This window comes from Geospiza fortis, unplaced genomic scaffold, assembly GCF_000277835.1.
Source record: "Geospiza fortis unplaced genomic scaffold, GeoFor_1.0 scaffold155, whole genome shotgun sequence".
NCBI lineage: Eukaryota > Metazoa > Chordata > Aves > Passeriformes > Thraupidae > Geospiza > Geospiza fortis.
The window spans coordinates 267,515-295,073 of record NW_005054592.1 but is presented as its reverse complement, the minus strand read 5'-3'; the positions used below and the strand labels follow the sequence as shown (position 1 = coordinate 295,073).

At 38.6% G+C, this 27,559-nt stretch overlaps 1 protein-coding gene and 1 long non-coding RNA gene across 2 annotated transcripts in view; one reads left to right on the top strand and one right to left on the bottom strand.

Moving 5' to 3' along the window:
* The window catches only part of CALCRL (calcitonin receptor like receptor), a 63,207-nt gene extending 55,227 nt beyond the window's left edge, over window positions 1-7,980 (top strand). Inside the window, exon 14 of the mRNA XM_005430001.3 lies at window positions 4,191-7,980. Within this exon, the coding sequence (XP_005430058.1) occupies window positions 4,191-4,412 (222 nt within the window). The 3' untranslated portion in view covers window positions 4,413-7,980. The remainder of the gene's footprint in view (window positions 1-4,190) is intronic.
* LOC115948881 overlaps window positions 1-14,926 on the bottom strand; it is a 26,946-nt gene extending 12,020 nt beyond the window's left edge. The window contains exons 1-3 of the long non-coding RNA XR_004082650.1: window positions 14,854-14,926; window positions 10,638-10,821; window positions 10,002-10,169 (exon numbers count right to left, since the gene is read on the bottom strand). This is a non-coding gene — a long non-coding RNA (uncharacterized LOC115948881). The remainder of the gene's footprint in view (window positions 1-10,001; window positions 10,170-10,637; window positions 10,822-14,853) is intronic.
* Window positions 14,927-27,559: the final 12,633 nt, after the last annotated feature.

Below are 27,559 nucleotides of genomic sequence, written 5' to 3'. Positions count from 1 at the left end.
AGTATGCATTCACAATGCCATAGTATAGTTCAGATTGCCTTCTAAAAACAGGTATTTTGAAAAAAATCAGTTTGTTCTGCTCCAGCAGAAAATTAAGGAGGAGGGGTGAAATTTCTTGAAATTTCTGCAGTTTTTATGAAAAAATATTGTCCACTGCTCAGTTCTGTCTTCATCCTTGTGCCTCTTCCAAGGCTGTTTTTAATTTTAAATTATGATTGATTTTGAAATCTATTCCTGTAGCTGTTAATATTTCATTGTTACAAACTCATATTTTTTAACATATCCTTTTCTGCTGTGTAAGAAAAACCAAACCTGAGTCATTCCACCATGGGCTCACCAGTGGTAAAAGATGAGCTCTTCCACAACTTCTACAAATGCTAATAAGTGAATCATTGCTTGAATATCTACTGGTAGAATACTATTTAAAGGAGGATGTAGGTATTTTAACATTTATTAATTTAGGAGTTCAGTTTTTAGACCATAGACCTTGGCTTAGTTAAACATATATGTCTGTATTTGCTCTTTAGAGAGTGGAAATTTACCCTTTTTAAACCACTTTTGGGTTCAGTGACCACTACTTGCTTTTTTAAAATGATTTTCACTACACCTTGCTCAGGAAAGGACCTAGTGCTTTATAAACAACTGTACCAGTCAGGAAATGCAAGGGGAGAATATAGGTAGGGAAAAATGCCAGCACAGAAAAAATGTCTTTCCTTTTTCTCCTAAAAGGTTTCAGCCCCAGCAAGTGGGGCTGCAGGGTGGTGGTATTAGCAATTAAAAAATGCTAAAAGAACTAGTTTCTGTCTAAGTCTTAGCCTGTTACTGTACATTTTAGTGTGTTCTGCACCAAATATCAGGAGCCAAATCTTGTTCAAGCAAGACACTTTTGACTGAAAAGTGAAAGAAAGTGATCTGCTAGGATAGAACTTCAGTGAAGATGAATTAAGAAGTGTAAGAAAAATAGCTGGTATGTGCTGCTGACTGCAGCCAAGGAACCTCTCCAGTTTGCTGAGCAGAGCAGCCAGGGATGGCCTGTTAAATCCAGTTCTTGCAGGCACTGCAGCTGCTGGCCACCGAGCTCCTCCAGCCAGGGTGGATGTGCAAGCCCTTCAGCTTGGATCCTCTGTGGCAGGGCTTCCCCAAGGACACTCACAGCCAGTCTGCTCATGGGCCAGCAGCCCACAGTGAGATGCTCTCAACACATCAGGTTTGCCAGCTTCAGATGGCCTGGAGTGGCTTTTGGGCTCATACAGGCTGTGCTCAGAGGAGAAGCTTGTCCCAGATCTCTGATCAACTGGTAGGAAGATTCCTGTTGAAATTTTAATAGCAGGTGCTGTAATGACCTACATGATCTGTGTAAGCCTTGTGGGGTTTGTTTGCTTTTTTCCCTTGTGCTCCACAGAAATGTTGCCATGAAGATCACAGTCTCAGGTTTGCGAGGTTATACAATCTGTTGTACAATAGATGAGATAGATGAGGCTGTGTTGTGTTTTGGTTTGTTTTTTTTTCCTCCTGGTTGGCTACTGAGCTGTTTAATTTGTCTGATATCCAACATCAAGCTACCAGTGTTATAGGACTGACTGGAAGGAGTCCTTCCTGCAAACTCATCAAGTCCAGCCATTATTAAGTTAGAAGGTGAGAAAGAAAGAAAGATTCTTCCAGCTGGGACCAGCATCTCTGTTAATGACTTAGAAACACAATTATATTATTGCAGTATTTTTCATTCAATGTTTTCTGTAATATCCTTTCTTGTGACAAAGTTACAAACTTCTACCCCTCCTGAGCTGAATTTACAGCTCTATGTCACTGCTCAAAGCTGAGGAGAAAGCGGTAAAAGTTCTGTTCTCACTTTGTGAGCAGACATACATATTGTTAAACAGTGTGTAATTGATTTTTCCCATCTTCTTCTATAAATGATTGCAAGATTAGAGAAGACTGAAAGCCACTCACAGTAGATGAAAGGATATAAGACCCTACAAGAAGAGACACACAGCAGGACAGGGGTACAGTCCTGATTCAGCAGTAATGGCGAGGCTTTGGGAAGAATGCCAGGAATAGTGGCTCAGTCAGAAATGCATGGAGAGAGCGTGATGGGCACTGGGGCAGGCAGAGAGGAAATGCTCTTTGCCCATGCAGGAAACCCTTTTATAGCTCTGTCCCTGGTATGGAGCAGCTGGACTGCTTTTCCCTGGCACTAGTCCCAAGACTAGCCCCTTGTCTTGCAGGGATGCTGGTGGCTCTCGGGAGCTATGGAATCCTTTAGGATTGGTTAACAAATGCTATTAACAAGCAAAAATAAGATGAACAATTGTTCAGGAGAAGTGTGGGAGAGGAGTGGAGTGTGTAATTTGGCAAGCCTAGTTAATCTCCCAGCTCTGCCAAGAGACTTCTTTGGCCTTGTTAAGCCATTTAGTTCCAGTTGCTGGCATTTTCTCCACCTCCAGCCTGTCTTGTCTAAAGTGAAAATTGCTCAATGTGTAATTTTTTGCATGTGTGTCTACGTTCAGACTCTGAGCTTATTGAAGTAACTGACTGTGAAAGGAGAACAAATAGCACATAGCTTAGTGATGAACAGAGATTGATTGATTCCAAACTAAATTCCAAGCTTCCCTCTTGGAAAAGCTGGAATTTTGAATACGCTCCTTGTCTTGGCTTTATGATAGATTACAGGAGATGGATTCAAATTATGCAAAGACTTAAGGTTCTGTATTTGCTCTATTCTAAGGTTCTATGCAATGCATATAATAATTAATCAAAAACTCCCTATGCTGAAACAAGAACTCAGCCTTTAGACTCTGAAGAAGTACAGAAGTTTTATATGAAAAGCAATAAGATCTGAAACTCAAAATTATTAAGCTCATTGATTTCTCAGTGTTTGAAAATTTGTGTTTAGATGTTTAGAGTGGATTAGAAAGTTTTTATGAACAGTAAGAAAGCACTTCCTTTGCCCTAAAGTTTATGCTAATTTGTTATGTTAATTGGTTGATACTTCTTTCCTTACTCTCACATTTCCCTGTGAAGGATTTGAGAAATATGAAATTCTTCTTTAAACAGAGGTTTCAGATACCAGACTGCAGGAAGTCTAAAAACTACATCCCTTTTCTGGTATTTATTTTTATTTTTCATGATTAAAGCCAGAGTAAAATTAGACAAAAGGAGCCATTGTGTGAGGGAAATGGAAAGCAAACATAAACCCTGAAGACATATGGAAAATCCCAAAAATATTTACCCAAAATATAAACAACTAACTGGGGCAGTCACTGTTCACTGGTTAGCAGTTAGGACTGCTTTCTGTAGAAAGTTTGGCTGAAAAGGAAATTAAATATTCATGACCTGTAGGCATTTATTTTTTTAAATAGAAAAATGTTTGAAAAAGCAACAACAGGAGCTATTACCATTGTTAGCATTCCCCACTTGGCATTTGCCCTGAAAGACTAATTCTATGGGAATTTCATGAATGTGACACTTCATGGCTCCACTCTGCACAGGTGTTTAACCATATTGGAGGGGAGGAAGGCCATGACAAACATCACATCCTTTCAGTGCGGACATGTAAAGCAATGGGGCCTTCAGCTATTTCATCAGCTTTATTTTTAACTCTGCTAGAAATGTGGTGTTCAGGAATTTGTCCTTCTTGTCATTTGCTTAAGGCATGGTCAGAAATTGGGAAAGACTGACTTGAGCCAAAATCATGTAATGACTTGTGCCAAAAGACCGACTTGTGCTAAAATCATGTAATGATTACAGCAAATGTAAATTATGGTTTGTTGAGAGTAAATGGATTTACAAATGGTGAGGATGTGGCCTTTTGAAAATAAGGATGAACAGAAATTACCTTTTTCACCTCTGTTTCTGATCTGGATTGCAGAATCCTGTACTAGACTGCAGTTCACAGGGGAGGAAGCAGAAAATTGTGTGGCTGCTGTTCCTCCTGTAACCTGTGCTTTCTCTGAGCAGCTAGTATGCTACAAGTGTAAAATGCCATTACTTCACACCAAATTTACTGTAAAATGATGCTAAGTGGTGAACAATTCAGAACATTTAGTCTCAAGTGCTAAATGGCCTGTAGGTAGGTATCCTTGCCCAGGATTTCTGAGCCTTGCTGCCCCATTTGCTGAGACAAAGAAGAAAGAGACAACGAAGCCCTTGAGCCGTGGTTTATGTGCATTTTGCTTTGTGTGGGGGCACAGGTGCAGGCAGTGCTGAGGAGACACTGGAACCAGTACAAGATCCAGTTTGAGCACAGCTTCAGCCACTCGGACGCCCTGCGCACGGCCTCCTACACCGTGTCCACCATCAGCGACGTGCAGGGCTACGGCTACGGCCATGACTGCGTCGGCGAGCACCTCAACGGCAAGGGCTACCACGACATGGACAGTGTGGCTCTCAAGACTGAGAAGCTCTATGGCTGAGGAGCTGCCCCCTGCCCCATGCCTTGTGCCAATCCATGGCTGATCCAGTGACTTCATGGCCAGAAGATGTCAGCTACCTTGGGGTATGTTCTTCTCCTAAACCAACGTTTCTCGTGTGTGTGTGTGTGTGTGTGTGTGTGTATACACACACGCATATATACTGCTGTTTGTGTATCTATACAGTATGGACATCTGTGCATATATATCTATATATGTATGTGCATTTATATAAGGATACAAACTTTGCCTCTTCAGTTTCTACTGTGTAGACAAAGTTGGCAAATTTTTGTACAAAGGGAATCAATGAAGGATTTCTTATTTTCTTGGAAGTTTGTATAAGACTGTGCTGTGTTGAAGCCACTTATTTTGCCTATAGAATCTTAGAGTGTAAATACCGAACTCTGTTGTCTTAATTCAACCTAAAATAGAGCAAAGCAAAATGGTTTAAGTCGGTGCAATAATAACAAGAAGTTTTCCGGGTTTTTTTTGGTCCAGTATTCATTTGGCTGTCAAAAATCCTGACAGGTAGTCTGAGGTATCTATTCAAAAATAGATACTGCTGTTTTGGATAAAGATATTGATGTTTTGCTTTGGTTTGGCCAGTTTGTTTTCTTCCCACTGTTTTACACCAAGCACAGAGACACCACTTCCAGTGTGAGCCTTCATGTACTTCTGTACTGCAATGTATTATCTTGCACCAAGATTTGAGCAATTTTATTGAAGCTATTTCAGGATATTCAGAAGTGTCTCCTTCTCCTGAATTGTATGGAAGTTTCTTCTGGATTTAACAAAGACAAGACTGATGAGGCCTCACTGCCAGAGAGCAAAGGAGTAACCTGAGTCACTGTAAGTCCCTCCAGACACTCGTAACTGCAGCTGGTGGAACTTCACTGTGTGCTTAAGGAATTTACTCAACTGGAGAAGATCATGTACAGAATTCCTTGTGGCATTGTTTTGATTTTGCTTTTATATATTTCCCTGGCCATGTGCTTGATAACTTATTCCTTTATTCTTGGGGCAAAATTTTGGTTAATTTTGTGGCTGTTTTTGCTGTGTGAGGTGAGCGTGCAAGACTGAGCACTGTGCACGTTATACTACCTTTAAAGCCAGTATAAGAGACTCAGACTAACCAAGCAAACTAATGTTCGTAGCTCTCATTATTTGGAAAATCCAACATAAGTTTTGTATTATACAGCTTCAAAACTTTATGGATTGAGAATTTCAAATTATTTTGGATCGGTTGATTCTGAATCTCTGTCTCAGTTAATTAGCTAAGAACAGTACTTTATATGTTGTTTCTTTGGTTCTGCTGGTGCATAAAGGTCTCACTGAAAACTAGGAGGTTGTCACGAAGGTCTTGAGAAAATGTGTCTTTATAGAAACATATTTTTCTTAAATTTTTACGCTTTAAAGAAATAGTAGTTTTGTTAAGTGAAATGACAAAAATGCTCAAGAATGAGGGCAGGAAATGAGGTGAGATCACTGAAAATTAAGAATGTAAGAAGAAAGTTTATACATTTCATTTGCAGATAAGTCTACTTGAAAAACCAAAATTAGGCAGAACAAAAAGTAGATGCTGGAGCTTTAACAGACTGTTTTGCCAATGAACATATTTCTGATGCATGTAGTCCAGTCAAAAAATTGGAAGACAGTTCTTTCTGAGACCACTTTGAAATAATTTTGCATAGAAAAATTATTTTATACAAACCACCTTGACTTTGACATTTAAACATTTTTGTCAGTAGCTTTTCTCTATGCTTCAGTAGTGTAATTTTCAGTGTTTATTACTTTGTGACTTCATAAGGTGTTTAATGCTTTGTACTTACAAAGAAAACATTAGGAGGACATGGCAAGGTCCTGCCACTTGCACCTACCTTTAGGTTTTTTTTTTTACAGTTCTTATGTCTGGAGATTGAACATAGGAAGTGTTTTATTAATCTTATCGTTTCACAATATAGAATTTCAGCTAGGATGCACAAATGAAGATTTCTCCTTTACTGCAGAGCTTGCTGGTCAGTTGATGGGGATGATTTGAGGAATCTGTTGGATTATGTAGTGTGAGATCTGGCAATCAGATGTCACAGTCTCTTAAATTTTAAGAGTGATTGTAACAATGTCTGCTGCAACATGACTAGAGGTTATTTACAACTCTGCTTGCTGATCTTCATAGTGTTACTTAACATTTGTGCCATGTTCTGAAGATATCAGTGGTGCAGAGAATTCCTGCTCCATTGTAGCAGCTTTACATTTGTGGGACCAGATCATCAGCTGGTATAAATCTGTCTTGAGTTCCCTTTGCACAATCTGCAGGTACCACTGAGATTCAAAGCCCAGACAGGTGTCTGTCCATTTAAATGTGCTGTAAACCATTTATTGCACATTATTAGACAATTATTTCATGGTACCTGGTGGATTGTTGCTGTAATGAACACATAGATGTTGGTTTAGAGTGTGATACAGTATTAGACTTTAATTAAGCTTCAGTCTCAGAGAGGCAGTTCAAATTTAACAGACTACAGATTTTGTCATTTAATGTATATTTCTATTAGAGAAATGTGTAATTATAATTTAGGAGGGAAAATTGTTTTTATTCAGAAATTACCCCAATTCTAGGTGGACAATCACAGCTTCCTTCTAGGCACACAGCTCCCCATCTTCACTTTGGAAAAGAAACACAGCCAGCTGCATGTGCAAGAAAATCTTTCTGGCTGTGAAGGGTCACATGGTATAGCAGAGCTGTATTTTCCCTCTCCTGCTGAGGTTAGATAATCTGTTTTCTAATTTGCATTGGAAAATACCAATTCCTTATTTTGTCTTCCTACCTCACCTTTTTTCAGTTTCTACGTAGCTAAGAGAAGGGTCTAATTCTTAAAATATTTTTCTGTCACCCTAAGTTTAAATCAAATTTTTATGCTGATTTCTCATGGCTCTCTTCTACTTTACAGAATGTTGCAGTCCATAGCTGTCTTCTCTGGGATGGAAGTAAAAATCTCTTTTGGTGGGGCTGTGAGATTCCTTTGAACATGCAGATTATTATTTGTTTATTACCTGTTATTATTTGCTGTTTCTTTTTTTTTTATTTAGTGAGGACTTATTGTATCAATCTACAGGGGCTACAGCAATAGTTGTCTTATATTTTTTATCTGTAACACCAGCATGTTATGATTCAATGAGAGAAAATGTCTATTTTTAATGCTACTGTCTTCATTTAATAAATGGCTGCATTGCAGGGTCCCTCAGTTGGTTTTTTAATGTTGACATTTATGTTATTCAGTTTTTCATGGTGGTGATCTACAAGAGTATTTGGCTGTAGAAATGCTGCACTATGTGTTCCTTTTGATGTCAAGAAACATTTGGGCTGGCAACCAGGCAACATTCATTTATTGTACTATGTAAATAAGATTAATAGAAGCTACGGCATTGTATTTATTGCTTACACTAAGAAGAAAATGGAAAAAATGTGAAGTTATTTTTTTGGATGTTTCATTTTCACCTTGTTCATATGAATCATGCATTTTAATTGCTGAGAAAAGTATTGTTTCTGATCAATAAAATATTACTCAATTTATTCATCTCTCTTGTGCTGTGATATAACAAAGCTGGTCTAAATTGACTTTCACAGATATCTTGACTCTCTGCTAGTTAAACATTAACCCAGGTAGAAAGTAATTACATAGAATTACTAACAATTATTGTGGTTTTAAGTGTTTTTCAATACTTATATTTAATACTAGAGTGCTGAATTTCTGGAGGAAGTTTGTACAGATAATATAAGATGACTGGACATAAAATTATTTACCTGAAAGTTTCATATTCCAATTTCTTGTCTTCTGAATCCACCTTTTAATAAAAAGTTATTAATACTTACCTTCATTAAGGCAAAATGTCTGTTTCATCAGGAACTAACAGCAGAGACTAAATTGGGTGTATCTATCTTCTTCATCCCATCAGCTGAGGTGGAGGTAGATAAGCAAACCTGAGCTCAAATAAAAACCTCAAGGAATATTTAACAACACCAGGGGATCTTAAATACTGGGTGTTAATACTGCTGTCTGCCTGTTATCCCTATTTAAAGTGTGCCAATATCCATCCAAAAAATGAACAATCTCCTGCCTCTCTTCATGACTTCTAAGCAGCAACCTGTAATTGCAGGTAGTTTTTTTTGATCTTCAGTTCCTGGGACCAAATTTCAGGCAGTGGAAATTGTTATGGACTCTGTCTGTTCCTTCAGTTCTCTATCAATATTCCCCCTTACTGATTCTCTGTATGTACAGAGTTAAAACTTAATTTAACAACTATTCTGTACTGTTAAACAAGTAACTGTAGAGAAGAAGTGAATCCAATCCCCCAAAAACTGCTCCTTACCATATTTGATTGTAACTCACACATAGCAGTAGAAAAGGAACATAAATGATACCTACAGTAGCATTTTACAGTGCACTATAGGTGCCCAAAAAGCAATTAAAAAGCAAAATGAAACCCGACATCCCCTCAGACGTGATCCTTGCACTTTCTATATAATTTTAAAAGAGGAAGTGTTCTTATACACAACTAGCCTCACAATAATTGAAACAAGCTTACCAGTATTCCATCAATATTGGCACAGAATCCTGTTCCACTGTCTGCAGGCGACAAAGATTATGGCATTTGAAAATATTCCAATTACTCCAATAGTGTGTTTTCTTCTTGTGACAGTCACCATTAAAGTCACAGTTCTAAACCAAAGTTTTAGCTTTTGAAAATGATCTGACTCTGAACATCCATGTGCCAAGAAAATACAAAATTCATTTTGAACTAGAAATCCATTCCAAAGTGAGTCTGACTGCAAGTGCAGCAGTGACAGACCCCTGTTTATAATTACAATTATCTATCAATCACCCTACAGCTGGAGCTTTTTAACATCTTTTAAACCATACTCCCTAAATGAACATTTCCAATTCATCCACATGGAGTTCAAGCTCCTTTTGAGGCAAATGACATACAAGATTCTTTTTAAATTAAACTGAGTTTTATCACTATCCCCTAAATTTTAAATATATTTTCAGCCACTACTTCTAATGACTACTTCAAAGTTTTCTTCCCCTCAACAATATTCACCACTCTAAATAAAAACTCTTAAAAAGAGAAAAGATCAAATGATTTTTGCTAATTCCTTTGAAGCTTAAGTACAAATAAAAACAAAAAAAAACAAAGCCTATTTTCTGAAAAGTGCTTGCACATTATTGTTAATTTCTGACTTAAGATGAACGATCTTTCCTGGAAATTCAGATTTCACAATCAGTATCAAAATGAAAAATTGCCACAAGAGAAAAACTGCCCAGAGGTGCTGGTGCTGTCTGGTGAATCCAAGTTTTATTGGTGGATTCAGGCAATCTAAACTGAGTTCTTTCCTGTGAAGGAGCCAGGAGCAAACCCTTCTATGCAGAGAACTGGTTTGGAGCCAGTGGGCCCTTAGCCAGTGCTTGGGGCAGAGTCCAGCAGGGAATCCCAGAGCTGTACAGCAAATACATAATCATAAGTCATGTACGAATTATCAAAGGAGAAAACTGGCTTGAACACAAGTATCCACGTTTTTGCTTGGTTCCTCACCTTGATATTTGCAAATGAAAGGTGACAAACATTGGCCTGTAGCAGAGAAACTCCTCCCAAAGGTTCTCCATGCGTTGGACAGGGATCACTGTAAAATGGTGGTGTCTGACACAGTGAAGTCCATAGACAGCTGTTCCATTTTGTCACAGCCCACTGTATCTCCAGTAGCTTTGCATATAAATATTTAAGAAAACAAAATACTGCATTAGTAGGGAAAAATGTTCAGATGCTACAAAAAAAAATAGATTGCACTAAGCAGTAATAGCTATAAGAGAGTTAACACAATAAACATGATGATAAAAAACATTGCTAGATATGAGGGAATTAGAGCAAAGGGGACAAAAAGCAGAATAAACTGTTCTGGGCCTATTTTTTTTTTAATGTGTAAAAACTTTTCAAAACAGAGCATTGCTACCTTTAAACCACATATTTATAGACTTAGAGAAATTATAATGACTTTGTCCCTTGCACTCCCCTGGATGTAGACCTGAGAAGAGCTAGGAACACAAATACTCAATCACATTTTCCTTAGTTAACCTTGAAAAGGAGCCAGATACATGCACATTTAGTAGACATCTCCAAAGTGCATTTGGCAGGGTGTCCTGGAGGCATCTGCAGCCACAGAAGGGCCCATACCTGGCCTTTTCCTGTTCCTCACAAGGAACTCCCATCCTGGCATGCCAACTGCACTCCAGCAGCTGTGCTCAAGCGCTGGCTCCTTCGGGCAGAGTTTGGGCAGAGGATTACAGTAAGAATTTCCTTACTCCAGGGTTTGCTTCCAGAGCCTGCAGGCATTCAGCCACCAGAGATACTTCAGGATCTGCAACAAGAAAATTCACAGCAAGAGCTCTCAGTCTGAGCTGACCTGAAGATTCCTCAAGTTTATTTATTTATATTATTTTAGTATTTTTTATTTTCACTATTTATTTTTACTAGTTTATTATTTCTTTATACTATTCCATGGGTTATAGCACACTGCAGTGGCAGCGCCTTATTTTTCATATTGCCAACCCTCTTACAAAAACCATCTCCATTTAAAATAACTGGGATACTCTTTATCTGGATGATGCAATGGACTTGCTACAAGAACTTAGAATATCAATGCCTTCAAAATTTTCATAGCAAATACCTGTAGTAAAACTAGTTAAATTTCAGATAAACTCAAGGTAAGGACTATGAGCCAAACAGTCCTTTCCAGTCCAAGTGTGTATGTTCTATGAGGTGTAGAAATTGTTCTCCTTTCCTTCTGTCAGTGGAAAATGACAGCAGCTATTTTTCATGTAAAGCTAATTACATCTTCTTTTTCCCCACATGGACTTGTTTCTAACAGTCAGGAGTGCTCTAAATAGTCTTTTCTAGCTGTAATTAAAAAGCTTATTAGAATGATCTGCAATTCATGTGTAAAAAATCTGAGAGAAGAGGGTTCAATCAGGAAGCTTTCACAGAAATAATGAAAATATTGAAAGCAAAAATAGAAACATGCTAGTAGCAAAACTCTCTAAATGTGTTTTTGTTGCAGACAACAACAGCACTACTTATAATTATGTTTTCATTATATAATTATGTTTTCATTATATAATGGAAAAAGATTTTTACCTTTTAAGCTATGTAAAGTGAGGTTTTTTTTAGAAGTACAAGCATTTAAAATGGTAAAATATACTTTCTATTTAAATTCCAGCAAAAAATTTTGAGTTTTATACCTTACTGTCTTTCCCATCACCTCAGGTCTCAATATTTCTCCAGCACTGGCATGATTTTTATTATTTCCAATAAAATCTTCCTCCCATTTCTTAGTATTCACCAAAGGCCAGGCCCCAGCATTTCTCTGTGCTCTGCAAGATGCTTTCCTTTCCACCAGCCATCTCTAAAGATGGAAACTGGAGATGGAAACTGCTCCAGCCCAGCATCCTTTCCCAGCTATGCCAGAAGCAGTGCAGGGGGGCAGTCAGCAGCACTCCCTGAGTTTCATGGCACAGGGATGAAGGAAGTGCAGCCTCAGAGAGCCTTTACCTCTCTCATTTCCCAGGCAAAGTTGTTCTGGCACTGGGGGATAACTGGCATTGCCCCTTCCTGCAAGGAAGAATGCACACAGCTGGCTTCTGGCTGGACTCTCCCTGCTGAGCTGTGGAATCTCTGACTTTATCCTCAAGCACTCCTTGTTTTTGCCTTTTAGTGCTGTTGAAACAACTGGTGGGAGCAGGAATCCCCAACAGTTCCTAATGCAGTGATGGCTGCAAATTAAAAGCCAGGCAAATCTAGGAATTTATCCTATTCCCAATCCAGCAGAAGCATAAAATAAATAAAGCATAGAATTACTGCAATACAGAGCACACTGAGAGCAAGTAACACCAAGGTCATGGGCTCAATCCCTGGACAGACCATTCCCTTTGGAGCTGGACCCAATGGTCCTTGTGGGTCCCTTCCAGCCCAGAACATTCTGAGATTCTGACCAGAGACAACATGTATGCAAAGCTTATAGAGCAGTGCTACAAAAACAAACAAAACAAACAAACCGACCAAAAAAAAGCACAAACCAAAGAGAAAGTGAATAAAAGAGATGCTTGTACAGAAAGAGACTGTCTCTGATTGAAGAATTCCAAAAACAGTCTCTCTTCTGTCCTGATTGCAGTTTAGAATAAGGAAAAATTGCACACCCATCTATTTGCAGACACTCCCCACTGGTTTTCCAGACACAGACATGCTGATGAGAGAAAAAAAAAATAAAAATTAAGAAGGAGCCTGGGGCTTCCTCCATTAGCAGCAGTGGGCACAGCCCACTTAGCAGAAAGGATGGGGTAGCAACTCCACACATCTCTTTTGCCTTCTCTTTCCTTAATTTCCCTTCTTTTATGCACAACATGATATCATCTGGCTTTATCTACAATGATTCTACATGATGAATTCCTTAGCCATCCAGCCCAGTTCCCAACAATGAGTGCCAAGACAAAGAAATCATTCTTATTTTTGTTAAAGCAATACTTACTGTCAGAGACATTTAGTGTAGAATTAAATACTGTCTTCTTTGTCTAGGCTGGATAGGAAGGTTCCCATAGACTTAAGTGGAGCAGTTTGGATAAGACATCCAGACCATCCTAACAGTCCTGAACTGATCATGACCTTTTTAAAGATTGAAAATTCTTTCTTAATAAACTCGCCTTTGGTTGCATCTGAAAGCAATAATCTATAGAATGATTAGGCTAGTAGTGGTTCCCTCTGAACTGGAACTAAGTAAATTGTAGAGGACTAGTGTGAGTTTGGGTTAAATACAGGTGGGTGTGCACCATTAAATAAATAGAACTGAAGAAGCAAGTTTTCCCTGCTTGCTTCCACCTACTCCTTGAACTAGCGCTGTTACCATTTTCACAAACCAGCAGCATCCATGCAGTCTGCCCATGGAACACCTTTTTGGCATGTTTCATTCACCAACTTCTTAACAACCACTGGGAAGAAGAAAATTACTGTTCTTCTTAACAACCACATGTGAAGTCAGCTGGTCAAATGCAAAATGAGTTGGAATCTGTCGTTTTTCCAATTTATTTTGCATTTGCCCAGCTGACTCTCTGTTCAGTTAACTCTCCTGTATGGCCTCTGTCCATATCTTTGCTGAAGTCCTATACATTTCTTTCTTTTACAGCACTTATTTGAAGCAGCCTCTGAAAGTGCAATATCACCTACAGGCAGGAAAATCATCAGGTTTTAAAACTCTTGATAGGGGTGTGTCCTCTAATCAAGGGCAAGGTAGCTGTGCACTCTGATGGACATGCTGTGTGTTTAGCAAGGAACACTTGGAGAATCAAAATTTCCTTCAAGTGTCAAATAATTGACATGTACAGGAGAATGTGAATTACAACAAAGGGAGAAAATATGCTCTGAAGTACATTAAAGTACACAATGAAAGAATCAATTTAATGGTGCCTTCAGAAAACTGACGCTGAAATTATTACCTTTTCCTGGCCTTTTGTGTTATGTTCTCAGGCCCACGATGAACTGAAAGATGTGATGTACTGAAATCATTACATGTACATCTGGCTTCAGGACACAATAGGAAAGAACAGAGAGGTACCTGGCAAAAATGGGTTCCCTTGTTGCCAAGATTAAAGGGTTTTTATCAGTGCAGCCTCATTGCCATCATCATCAGGGTACTGCAGTGAATCTCCTTTTCTAGACCCAGTGTGATTTTGATCAGTGCATTATCTGCACTGTGTGACAATTGCAGGTCCAAAATTACACTTCTTTGCTTAAGAGAGATGTTTGAATTTAAAGGAGGATGCTGGCAGGTATTTCTGCATCACCATTTTCATACTCCCTTTTTCAAACAAGAGAGCTCAAAGGACATACTAAAGATACATTAAATATCAGCTAGTATGTTCTTTTGAATGCAGAGATAGGCCCAACAGACTTTTCCTCATGTGAAGTGTAAATAACTGTTTAAAAATTGAGGACAGGAGATCCTCTCACTAACAAATGCATGCTGAGAACAACATGTTCTCATTTTAGTGATGACAGAAAATTCAGAAAAAAAGAATTTTCTTCTCCCCATTTGCGTTGATCTTGTCACTATATTTTTGAAAGCTCCCTTTCTTATCTGTAAATACTCAGCATAGTCATGTGATAGGAAATGACAGTATCTTAGCCTCTCCAACGATGTGTCAGTAAAATCACAGCACTCTGCTTTGAGGCTCAGAGTTAATTCACCTGCAGGTGAGCCTGAGTGCCTCTGAAGGCTGCACTCCCAAGGAGCTGTGAGCCCCAGGCACACCCAGCCTTGCAGAGCTGCATGTGCCCTGCCGGAGCTCAGAGAGGAGGAGCTGAACTCTCAGCCATAAACACTCATGACCAGAGCCATTTTTACCTGTCAGTTCAGTGCAGGTCTCTGAGCACCCAGCCATCCTGCAAGTAAACTTGTTCAGGGGTCCTCTTTCCGCTGACACTGGATTATTCTCTTCTTTCCTGTAAGCCACACAGGAACATCTGCAAGAGAAAAGTTCCTTGAGACCTTCACCTCTCCTGCGAATTTGAACAGGGCCAAACACATTCTGCTCTTTTACTGTTGAAATATTTAGTTTATTTAGCTATCTTGCCTCCTTTGAGTCTATCTTGGCTCTGTCCCAAGAGCCAAGATGTCCTTTTCAACAGCTAATATAATTTTTAATGTTTTGGTTTATTTTTTAAATCTGTAGCAGTACCCATCAGCAATTGCTCCCTTCATACGGTGGCAGTTTAGCACAATAGCTATTCTAGACTAGCTACTGCCACTGAGAACACTCTTCCTCCAGAATAAAAATAGGTTTGGGGAGATTTTTTTACTTAAATTGCTTTATTTATGTTGGAAGAAAGTATTTTAAACCATGAAGTATTTTTTCTGGAATATCTACTCTGGCAGATGTCCAAGCAGAGTTGTCCCATCAGTAGCAAATGGGGAAGCAAAACAACGCTCTCCAGCAGTCCAGGGCATATTTTGAATCTGTAAATCAGCATCTTCTAGTATTAGGTCCTTGTTTATTAATTTGGTGTTAAAAATTACTGTTCTTGTCCACTTGCCATGTGCCTCCATAACTGGTATGGCCCACCATTCAGCAAAGAGTCACAAATATAATTTTTCTAGGCAAAGATGGTGAAGATATCTGGGTTGCTTGAAAGAATGAAAAAAAAAGTGCTAGAGAAAGCTTATAAGCCTTCAAGAACTGTGTCACTCAAAACCTGTGTGAGTGGGTGAATGCGTATTTTGCAAATGCACAAAAGCACAGGCATTGGCAGTTAAACAAATGCTACAGACTGAACTGCATTTCCACCATGAAATACAGTAACTAAACTCCTCTCTAAGAAAATCGACCAACTACCTTTTTTTAAAGTTCTTCACAGAATTGTAGTTCCCAAATATTAAGGAAATAGTGAAGGAAAGAATTGTTTACTTTTACAACAAGTGGAAATTTTTCCTTAAGAAATTGTTTTGTAAGGAAAAGGTTCATTATTTTGAAAAGGCTAGGATAAAATACAGAACAGAAAATCAAAATATTTTGTATTTTTTCATGTTTTCTGACGTCACTCAAAACAGAGAGATGCTTTGGGCTTTGTCCTTTTAGTCAGTACATTGAAATCCTTAAAACATTCCAGGTTTATATTCAATTTGTGAGTCATGCTTTATATCTAAAACACTCATCTGCCTGCTCTTGGAAATGAGAGGAATTTGCCAAGATAATTTTTACAAAAGATTTTTTTTGTCTTTTCAGACAATTTCAAACAATGTGGCTTGTCCATGACTCCAGACTTTCTTTGCCCCAGCCCAACCCAATTAGATGACAAATATTTTTCTCCATCTGATCACAACAGCACTAGGATTTGTTCGTGTCTGTGATGCACAAGCTGCATGAGTCCAGTTCTGCTCCCAGCTGGACTGGGCCAGTATTCTCCTTGGAAAGGTCTGCACACAGCTGAAGTTTACCCCTGTTGTCCCAGTAACAAAACCACTCACCCTGCTCACCAGGAGCTCGGCCCAGCTCTCATTCCTCCAAAGCAGCAGTGGCAGATTGCTGATTCATGCAGCTCCCTTGGGCACAAACCTCCGCCAGGGCTCCCTTCCAAGGGAACCGCTGCGCCGGCAGCCGGGGCAGCGACACCGCTAGGACCCACCACAAATCTGTGTGCTGAAAAACTTGCATGCTGAGAATCCTGCAAATCTTCATGTAAAGAAATCTGCATGCTGAGAAACCTGCAAATCTGCATGCTGAGGAATCTGCATGCTCAGGAACGTTCATGCTGAGAAATCTGCATGCTGAGAAACCTGCAGATCTGCATGTAAAGAAATCTGCATGCTGAGAAATCTTCATGCTCAGAAATCTGAAATCTGCACACTCACAAATCTGCAAATCTGCACACCCAGACATCTGCATGCTCAGACATCTGCAAATCTGCACGCTCACAAATCTGCACGCTCACAAATCTGCATGCTCACAAATCTGCAAATCTGCACACTCAGAAATCTGCACACTCAGACATCTGCACACTCAGACATCTGCAAATCTCCACACTCAGAAACCTGCATGCTCAGAATCCTGCAAATCTGCCCACTCAGACATCTGCAAATCTGCGTGCTCAGAAACCTGCACACTCACCTCTTTCCCCAGATCCTGATATTCAGTAGCACTAATTCCATGATCCTTTAGCTACCTGGTGGAACGCTGGATGCTGAGAATTTTTTGCTTTCTGTGCTGAGGGGCACAGACTCGCAGGAGAGCACTGCATTTGATCTGGGGCTGTGGAGAGGGTTTCCAAAATTGCTTGATATCACTGGGATTACGGGTGTGTAGTTGGTTAGAAGTATGTAAAATCACAGGGTGGAAAACTCAGAGTTTGAGGTTTTAGAATATAGTAATAAATATGAAGGAAGACAGAGGTTTTAGGGTGGAGACAGGTTGTTCTTCTTCACCTTCTTCTTCACGGGTTTGGGTGATATTTTGTAACTGGACAGAAAGTTCCACACTGGGCTTCAAGTGATCAGTTATTGGGTTAAAAGGAAAAATAATTTAGGTTTCATTTTTTTAATTGGATACTTTAGCCTTAAAAGACCTTGTAACAAGAGCTAGTTAGACATTTTGTGCCTTGCTAATGAAAGACTTAATAAGGCTATGAGGCTGTGACACTGAAAAGAAACAATAAACACCTGAGTCTCAACATGAACCATCGTCTTGAGTGCCTTCAATCCTGACCCCAACAGAGGTAGAAAAAGCGAGCAGAGAACCCACACTATGGGTTGATATTCCTGTTTCTTGCCTATGTTGCCCTGAGCCTCTGCAATGATCTGTTTCCTCTTTCAGATTCCTGAATAAATCCCCACACTCTCATGGTGCTGAACATAGGACAAATGTATTTGAAGTGGAGAAGTTGGCAAATCATAGCCACAAGACAGAGTCCAAAAAGACACAAATTAGTATTCTGCCTGTTTCTTTAAATTAGTACAGAAAAACACCAACTTGGAAAGATATCTGAGATAGCATCTTTCAAATCCTAGTTTTAAAGGAGGGAAAGTCTTCCCTTTCTTACTTATTTAATTATTTTGAATCTGTTCATACAACACAGCCCTTTGGATAAATTTGTTCTCTCCTACAGCTAAGTGCCCATTCTTGTTTCTCTGTATTTCTGCCCAGAATGATCAATGTCCAGCTGTGGACACAGGAGTTCTAGGCTCAGCTTGCAGCTTTCTTCATGGTACCTGTAGCATGGCTACTTCACACACCTTGCTGGCCCATTGCTGAGCATGCATGAAAAGCGCATTGGAGAGGTTATGTACTCTGAACCACAAAAAAACCACTAGAGCGTCCCTCTGCTATAAATTGATATTAAAAAAATAAGAAGTTCTTTCGAACTTTTGCAATACAAAGGGTGATCTTCCATCAGGTAGTTGCATGTTGAAGCCATGCACAGCACTCAAAGCAGAGTGAAGACATCTAGTCTTCCTGAATAAAAATACAGCTGAAGTTGACACTGGTCTTTTCCAACCCAAAGTATGGATAGTTCTTTTTTGTGAATTTATGTGTGAAATAAAGACAATAAAAACCATCAAAAAATTACTCACAGACATCTGAAGTTCTCTCCAAAGCTAGACTTTCTCTTAGGAGTGATACTTCTGTTGCCTGGCATGCAATGTTGTGAATTTAGTCTGATATTAATTTTTTCCTTCTCACTGAGAGCAAGAGAGAGTGAACTTTGACCAATGACTGTGAAATGCTCTGAACACTCTCCAATCCTTATCATTATTTCAGTTTCTTAAAATGCATTAACAATAATATTCAGAGGACACATTACAATTTCAGCAATCCAAATTGAGTTTTTCACAAGGAGCAGGAGCTGCCCTGAGGGCAATATGGTTCCCAAGCTGGAGATTTTCTAATTGCATGTCTCAAGGTGATCAGGAGCAAAGGGTACAAGGCCCACGGGCTGGAGGAATTTCCTCCAAACAGATAACTGAGCTATTCCTCCTGGAAATGGTCTCACTGCCTACAAGGCAATGATGTATTTTAGGTGGTGTTAGAATTTTTCATTTTCCTCCTCCCATCCTCCATGACAGATAAGCGTTCTGCAGTGAATCATGCTGCATGTAACATAATGAGTTATCACAGACAAGAAGCTGCAAATAAATGTTTTTCTTACATTGAGTTCATGTGCATTTTCTTGGAAGGGTAAGAAAAGGAGTGCTTGATAATTGAATTACTGTGCTTCCTTACTGAAGTCACTTCCTGATAAGCAGCCAAACTAATTGGCTAAAATGAATGAGAGAGCTTGAATAACCCAGTCATGGCCAGTCACAACTGATGCAGTATTATACGAAGCCAACATATGTTATTTACTTCTAAACAATATGTACCAGCCTAATAAAACCATTATGAATTTCTTGTATAATTCGTATTTCTACATTCAAAAAGGTAAAGCCATTTACAAGAAATCACTGTCAAAGATCTTAACACTATCTTAAACCTCAACCTTTGTTTTTCTTTCCCAGAATTAAGTGCTCACATGAGCAGCTTTTACACTGTATTTTCATTTAAAATGTTTTAAACCATATGTTTATGAAAACCCCAAGAAACACAAACTTTCATCTGAAACTCACAACGAAATAAGCATAAGAATATTCCCATGGAAATTAAAGAGTTCTGTTATGCTATCCATAGACTATAAGGCTAAGTAGTACTGAATGTATTTGCAGAACCTTTTAATATACCTTAAATGAAGAGAACATGCAAGTTCCAAATATCCCAAAAAGCTTTTTTGAGAGTTCTATTAAAGTCATTCCAGCTGTGTTATTGAAAGTAGCTCCAATCCTCAATGCAACTCTTTCATGTCCTGCCACCATGTCAACGACCCTTTGTAATCAGTGCTTTGTCTTCTATAAGAAACCAAGCCACAGAAAACAGCTTTCTTTGTTCCACTTTTCTAGTCACTACTTTTTTAATCTTCTGACCTTAAGTCAGAACATTTGGTTGCATTTGAAAAATGCTCATTTAATTTAGAGTAACAAGCTTGAAAACTTTCTCAAAAGTTCGGCTGACTAGAAATTGTTCTGTTTCTGCCTATTAGAGTTCTTAGCTGCACAATTAGGACTGATAATTAATCTAATGCTTAAAAGTTGTCTATCCTTTACTGGGAGCACCCTTAAATTAACACCTTTTATGCTGCTGGAATTTATGAATTCTAGAGTGGAAGTAATCAGATTTACAAATGTTCTTTACCAAACCTCCCACCCTCTTGGCCCTTGTTTCCTGAGTCACTTTGGCACAAAGTCTGAGCCTGGTTACACAAATTAAACTTCTTTAAACTTACCTTTGTTGAACAAGTGACCAGACTGTGCCATGAAGTTCTTGAAGAGGGTATCCACATGAGCAGAATGCTCCATGGAGGGGCTGTGTGTGTTTGAGAAAGTACAGTACCAACATATTTCATTCTCATTGCAATCTGCAATGCTGGAAATCTTCACAGTGTAAATGTGGGGCTTTGTTAATGAAAATAAAAGTATCAGAGGGGCCTCTCCATGGCATCAGGCTGCAGTGAAAAAAACTAGGGGTCATTGGTCACCAAAGCCCCTAAATGATTATGACTCAACAATTTTTATACATGTTATTCCCTACTAAACAAGTGTTTTCCAGAACTAAAAACTGATACTCCATGAAGGAGCTGGTTTCACTAATATAAAAAATTTTAGGCATAAAGCTCTTGGAAAACCTACAATATTCATGCTATTTGGTATAGTGGACCTGATATCAAACAGTGCACGGAAACAAACACAGGCACTGAGTTTGGTACAGGAAACTGAACTCTGAAAGAGGCCAGCAGCGTCCAAAGTCAAGTTAGTTAAGCCTTATCCTAAAATAGCACTTACTTTTGGTGATTACCTTGAAGGATGGAAAGTTGTTCCCAGCTTCTTCATGGGCTGTATCCTGGACCTGAGCAGCTTGGTACTGGAAGCTGGAGGATTTGAATGTGGAAGTGACTCTGCCTTCAGCACTAATTTCAGGTCATCCCCAGCTGCCTTGTGCTGGCTGTGCCTCAGGGGTTATGGTGAAAACCTGTGGGCAGCTTGCAATGGTTGGGGAATGGTGTCAATGGATTTTTAGAGAGAGGATTACCCTGCTAGGGTGCTGCAAAGTAATAAGGCATATTTCAGAGAACATAAGGGAATGAACAAACCCACCAACAGATTTCATGTACAAACCTCTGTAGAAAGAATTTCCTTCCTAACCACATGTGGAAGTCTTAATGACTTCACTGTGCATGAAACAGTGGGATATTGCCAGTTATGAAACAGGATATAAAAAAATATATCAATGAACACCAACATCCTGCATTAATGGCAGCCAAGGTGCACAGGGAATTCTAAACCATCAAAAGTTAAAATATTCTGCAACCAAGTTCATGCTTTAAAGTAGATGAGCACTTAACCTCACTGCACAGAAAAATGATTACCCTTGAATTCATTACCTTCTCATCTAAATTTCAGACCACTCTAAGACACCTTCACAAACCCTATGAATTTAATTTTCCAAGACTGCAAAGTAGATTTTAACATATAGAAAGTGCTGATTCTTTATGGCAAATTTTAAATGATTTTTCCATTCAGTTGAAAGTACAGGGTGTAAATTTCTGTTTATAGAATGCAATTTAATCTATGACATCATTTATAGTCTAGTGGCCATTCTGTCACACTGTGTACTGTGACTAAGAAAAAGGAACCAACCCAAAAATGATACAAACATCCAGTGGCAATTTTCAAAATTACACCTACATGTTATATTTGAATTACTCTGAGACCATTTCCATGAATATTATTCACATATGCCTGAGCAAAACAATCATTGCAAGGTAATACTGTACAATAAGTAATTATTACTAAGCATTTCTTGTACTTTCTCCTCTTTCCTTTACTCTCTTTCTTCCTGGGGCAAAAGTTCACAAACACAGGACTGTCCCATCTGTTTGCAAGATGACTGTTACCACTTACACTCTCAGCAACTTCAGTTTACAAATATTTGGCTGCAGTAAGAGATGATGTGCTTTTCATTGTTCCATCTTTTTTCACCCAGACTGAACTCTCACACAAAACTCCACCTTAAGAGTGATAATTGGTGCTTAAATAAGTAGATTATTTAATACAATGATTTCTTTTTACTCTGCAATGTTCAAAACTACATAAAGGATCAGGACTAACTGCAGGAGCAATCTGGAGGGGCACTGCTGCTACACTGAAGGGTTTACACTGTTAACAGAAAACAAACTTCCCCCAAACATCACCCTCTCTTAAGAAAATAAAGAAATAAAAACCAGCCAGCACAGAGCCTTGAAGCCTCACAGCAGCACAAAGGAACAGCACTGAGTGCTGGGGAGAGAGAAAAAACTCTTCTCAGTTGGGATGCTCAACCCTCAGCAATTGGATTTCGTGATGGAACACTCTGAATGAGGATGTATCACAGCATAAATTACACACTTCTTTCACATTTAGTGGAAATATTGTTTGTGGCAGAAATGATCACAGTGTGTATAAACACCAGGACATGAAACACACCAAAATACCTTCTTCTGTGTAGAATGTCAGTGCAAAAATAGGTTGCTTTGGAATGTTCAAGGAAGCCTCTTTAAAAGGTTTGGATCAAAGGTTCTGATCAGAGGATTTTACCAACCAACAAGTGACAGGCCAGAGTTAGTACCTTACATTAACCCAGTAATATTTACATGAGAATTCCAAATGTTTTAGTTCTAAATATATGTACTGCTCAATTTGTCACGAGACCCAAAATAAGCATAAAGTGTTTCTGGGAAAGGATGAACAAGAAGGTACACATAGCTCTGAGCAATGTCTGAAAAGTCTCTCCCTTGCTGTAACCTTGGGGATGAACCCGCTGAACATTCATGAGCTCTTAGTGACTGTGGGAAACTCACCAAGTTATCCCACAATAAAATAGGGCTTTATGTGCCATATGAAGCTCTCAGCCCATTTTTTTAACAAAAGGCAGTAGGGTTTGCTAGATGGACTTTTTAGCAACTGAATAATGGATTTTTAAAGACTGAGTACTTTAGGTAAATTTTCCCCTAGTCATAGGTCTAACTGAACAAAAGTCAAGGTGAATTTTCATTTGCTATCCTACTTAAAGAGGAAAATGTAACTTTATATGATCAAGACTGATCTTCCATCACCTGACAATTCCCAAGTCTTTCTTCAGAATTCATTTAGAAATATGCTTGATGTGAAATACTAAATCAACTGGAAGCCAGCTGTAAAGAAAAAGGGAAGCCAGGAATGCTGTGAAAAACACCATGGTTTCTAAACTCCAATTTCACCACTTGCTTTCACAGCAGAATTGTTATATTAAAATATGCACTTCTCAAATATTGGAATTTAACTTTGGGATTCATTTCTCTTTGTCAAAAGTGTTTTTATTTTGTGCAAACTTTGCCTGTTTGCTGAAGAAGAAATTTGCAAGATTTTTTCCAGGAACTAGATGATAGTTATGTCTTTGGAAACTCAAAACTGCCCAACACAGAATTCTTAAGGGGAAAAAAAAAATCTTTCTACTGATTCTCCTGAGTATTTATTAAGCAACAAATTCCACAGATCAATTTATTTTTCCTGATAAGAATAGAAGAAGAATTTATAATCTTAAGTTGATCCAATTAATAAAAAGTAAGGGAAAGAAGAAGTAAGGTACAACAAATAATTACAGCATCTCATGCACTGCCACCAAGGCATGTAACCATTAATAAATGTGTTAATTTACTGTTTAAATAGTTACTATAGATTTGGGGAGAACAGGACTCAGATGAGGAACCTGAGTGTTGGAGTAGCTGAAAGTGGCATCACATGCTGGAAGAAAAGAGATTCTTTTAGAAAAACCACAGTTGTGCTCTCAAATACACCCAAAAAACATACAGTAGGTTGGCTGTTTCCTGTATTGCTGTTTATGTTAGCCATTGTCAGACATTTTGACACACCACAATGAGAAAATTGCTAACAATATTATCTCCAAAAAATCTGAGAATTAATCACTGTGGTTTTGAATTATAAGCACAATGATTTCCTTTGAACCATTCATCAAAAAGACTAGGAATTCTATGGCTGTTGTGATTTCTCCAGTTCTTTAACTTTTACAGCAGCAGCTCAACGTCCCACTGCATGAGTTGTGTATATCCAGGAGACTTTTCAAATAATCTCCAAGACAAGTTAAAATTATAAAATTTAAAGGCATTTATATGCTGCTGAAAACAAGAGTATTGTTTAAAAATAAATAAAGAAGGAAAGAAAAAAATTCACAGGTGACTCCTGCTCATGTGAGGCTGATATATACATATATATATATGAAAGAGGTTAATCTAACTTGGAACAGCAAACTTGAACCCTGAGGTTTTATTTTTACCATTTTTATAATTTTCAAGTCTTATAAATCAATGTAAGTTTTTAGTGAATAATCCTAAACAATGAAAACATCTATTCTTGAATAACAGAAAATATCTTTGAGAGGGAGCTGATGGAACAGGGGAGAAATTGAACATCAGAAACTCCATCAAAATCCAAGTACTGCAAATAGATTCCTACTGTGGTCTAATTTCTACACAGTGGGCAGGCAGGAGGGAGAGCTCCAAACTGGCAGCACCCTGGCTCTAACCACAGAAAGTGGTTTGCATAATAGTCTTTCAAAGAGGTGTCCCACATTTCCCTCTTCAAACCAGCCAGCACGCCAAGGACTCGGCTTTAACACCCTAATCGTCTTCTCCTGTTACCTGTTGAAAACCTTGTTCCACATCTCCTTTTCTCCACAACCAAGCCTCCAGCCAAGCACTGAGTGAATTTCCTGCTGCCACAGGAGGACTTCTCCTCTCAGTGCCAGCCTGCACCATGAGGGATGGCCAGAAGGGTGTTTAAAGCAGATTGTTTCATGGCAGTAACATTAAAGAGCACAGAAAAATCCCTCTCCTGTTCCTTACCCTCACATTGTAAGAAAACCTCTCGAGCTGTATTGAAATGGTCAGAGCTGTACCCACCTGCACATGCACACACAGTGTTCAGCCAGCAGTGCCTGCCTGACAGCAGCTGAGGAAGCAGACTCCTAAAGAAAAAACAGAACATTCTGAAGCAGATTTAGGTACACATGGCCAGGGTAAGAGTTTCCTTACATATCCCAGTACGTTAAAATATCAGTTTATTTTCCATAGGCTTGTTGCACTTCGATTTTAAACTAATGACATTAAATACGACTTTTTCAATTTTTCTTTTTTTAATTTTGGATTTTTTCTTAGACACAAAGAACTATACAATTAAGAATGTAGTTCCAGTACAATATTAAATTTTGCATCATTTGTATTAGACAAATATGGTCATACAAAGCCAGGCTAAAAGCCAGATTTGCTGAAATTCAGTTATTTTACATCAAACAATATTTAAATTGAACTATTTTTCCTGGTTAATTAGAAAAACAAATTACAGAAGTATGGGGATTTTTCTTGTTTCAAAACCAAAGAAAATCCAGAGCTGTTCTAATTTTAAACATTTTTAAAGAGATCACTACGCTGCTGATTTTTGAGGCACAGAGGTAGAAATTCATTATCAGAGTTACGTGTTCACATCACTCCTGAAGAAGAAGAAGAAGAAAAAATATTCTGCTAAAATATTTCAAAATGTTTCAAAACTAATTCCTATGCAATCATTTCTCTACAAGATTGACATAAAATGCCACAAAAGCAAAGCCAGCTAAATTCAGCTTCCATAGAGGTAGAAGTTCTAATCTTCAGTTCATAATGCTTTGGAGCAATCTCCAACAAGGAAGCAGACAGGTTTTATGGTTTCATATTAAAGCCTCTGAACTTCCCTACATCTGAAAGTTTTTACAGAAAAATATTTCAACATGAGCTGCTTTACAATGCTGGGTCACTCTCACATGTCTGCTAAAATGGAAATTAGAGATAACTGACAGTAAAGTCAGGATTGAATCCAGGGAAACTATTCAAATGAATAAGAAGAGAGGTAACCCTCTGCAAAAAGCCAAGTTTTGGGTGGCAGGTGTCCTAGTAACAAATATGAAAAGTTCCTGAATTCGCCAGCAGAAGAAAGAAGGAATTTTTCTCCTTTGCTATAATGTCCTTGAAATGATGCATTCATGTTATAGTCTCCCCAATGTTCTTCCTAGTGAATTACTGTGGTCCCTCAATTTATTGCTCCAGAACTTTTTTACTCTTAGTGCTGTGCAAGGACAAAACAAAAGGAGAGCTCTTGCCCCAGAAGCTTTAATTACCATGAAGATGAGGTCTCTGCTGGGAGACAGTAGGCCTTAAGAAAATAAATTTATAGTCCTTCAAACCGTGGTCACTTTCCTGCTTTAAAGAGAAGTGAGCATTTCTCTTTTCTTCCCCTACCCCCCCTCCCCAGTGCTGTTAAATGCATCTCTGAAAATTCATCTCTCTGCCTTGAATTTAACAATTTATAGCTCTGCTACTTTGTGTGGAATTACCAGAGAGCCTGCTTCTAAATTAAGAACTTCAATTATCTTATTGCTAGCTGCATGTTAGCAGCATTTAAATTAATGAGAAGAGCATTCATTAAAGATAGCTCAGGGACATGTCTGGGAATGCATAATGTGCAAGCTCCAGCTCTTGTCACAGTTACTGTACTAAGCAAAGAAAGTTCCACTTTAACCCCCATTTCTACAGATTGTACCATTCACCCTTCTACGCACCTTCTGTGGAGTTAAGCAACATATTTCTTTTCTTTTATGAGTCCTACTTTGCTCTAAACATTGACTGGTTTCATTTTAGGTAATTTACTTTTACCAGGTTGTGTATCTCAGGCTAAAACCTACCCAGTTCAGCCTCCAGCAGGGCTGGGATTCTAACTTACAGATGAAGAATGGATTTTATAGAGGAAAACTGTAAGAACATTTCTTTAGGACATGCACTGCTATATCATCGTCGTTGGTTTTAAAGGAGTTTTTTGCGGTACACACTAGATAATGCTAAGTCCAAAACCAAAGAATTTTGCATATATATTTAAAACCATTTTTGAGGCAACAGATTTATTTTTACTCCTTCAGACTTAAACCATGTGTTTTGGGGTTAAATGTTAAGAAGGGCTGCTTAGAAAGAACAGAAATCCTGTGCAGGATTTTCTGGTGCTTATTCCCTGAAAGATAAACACCAGTGTCTTCTGACATGATACAGCCACTTTGCTTAGAAAGAAATATCATTACAGTAGTGACACACTGAACCTATAAATCATTTATAATCCGTGAGTTGCACTATGGATTCTTTTAGAAAATACCATCATCACGGTAAAAGACAATTTGCTAAATCAAATACACAGTGTGTGTTTCACCAAATCCAGGCTGTTAAACAGGTAGCCCTCACTTATTTCTCAAGGAGGAGAGAAAGGCAATCTGTTTAATGCTCTGCCTGGGGAGTCAGGCAGTCTGGATTCTGTTCCCAGCTCAGATCTACACCATTAGTCAAGTCACATCATTGCTCTGCTCTTCATCCCACATTCTTAAATGAGATAATAACATTTCTCTTATTATTTGGTCCCTTCCAAG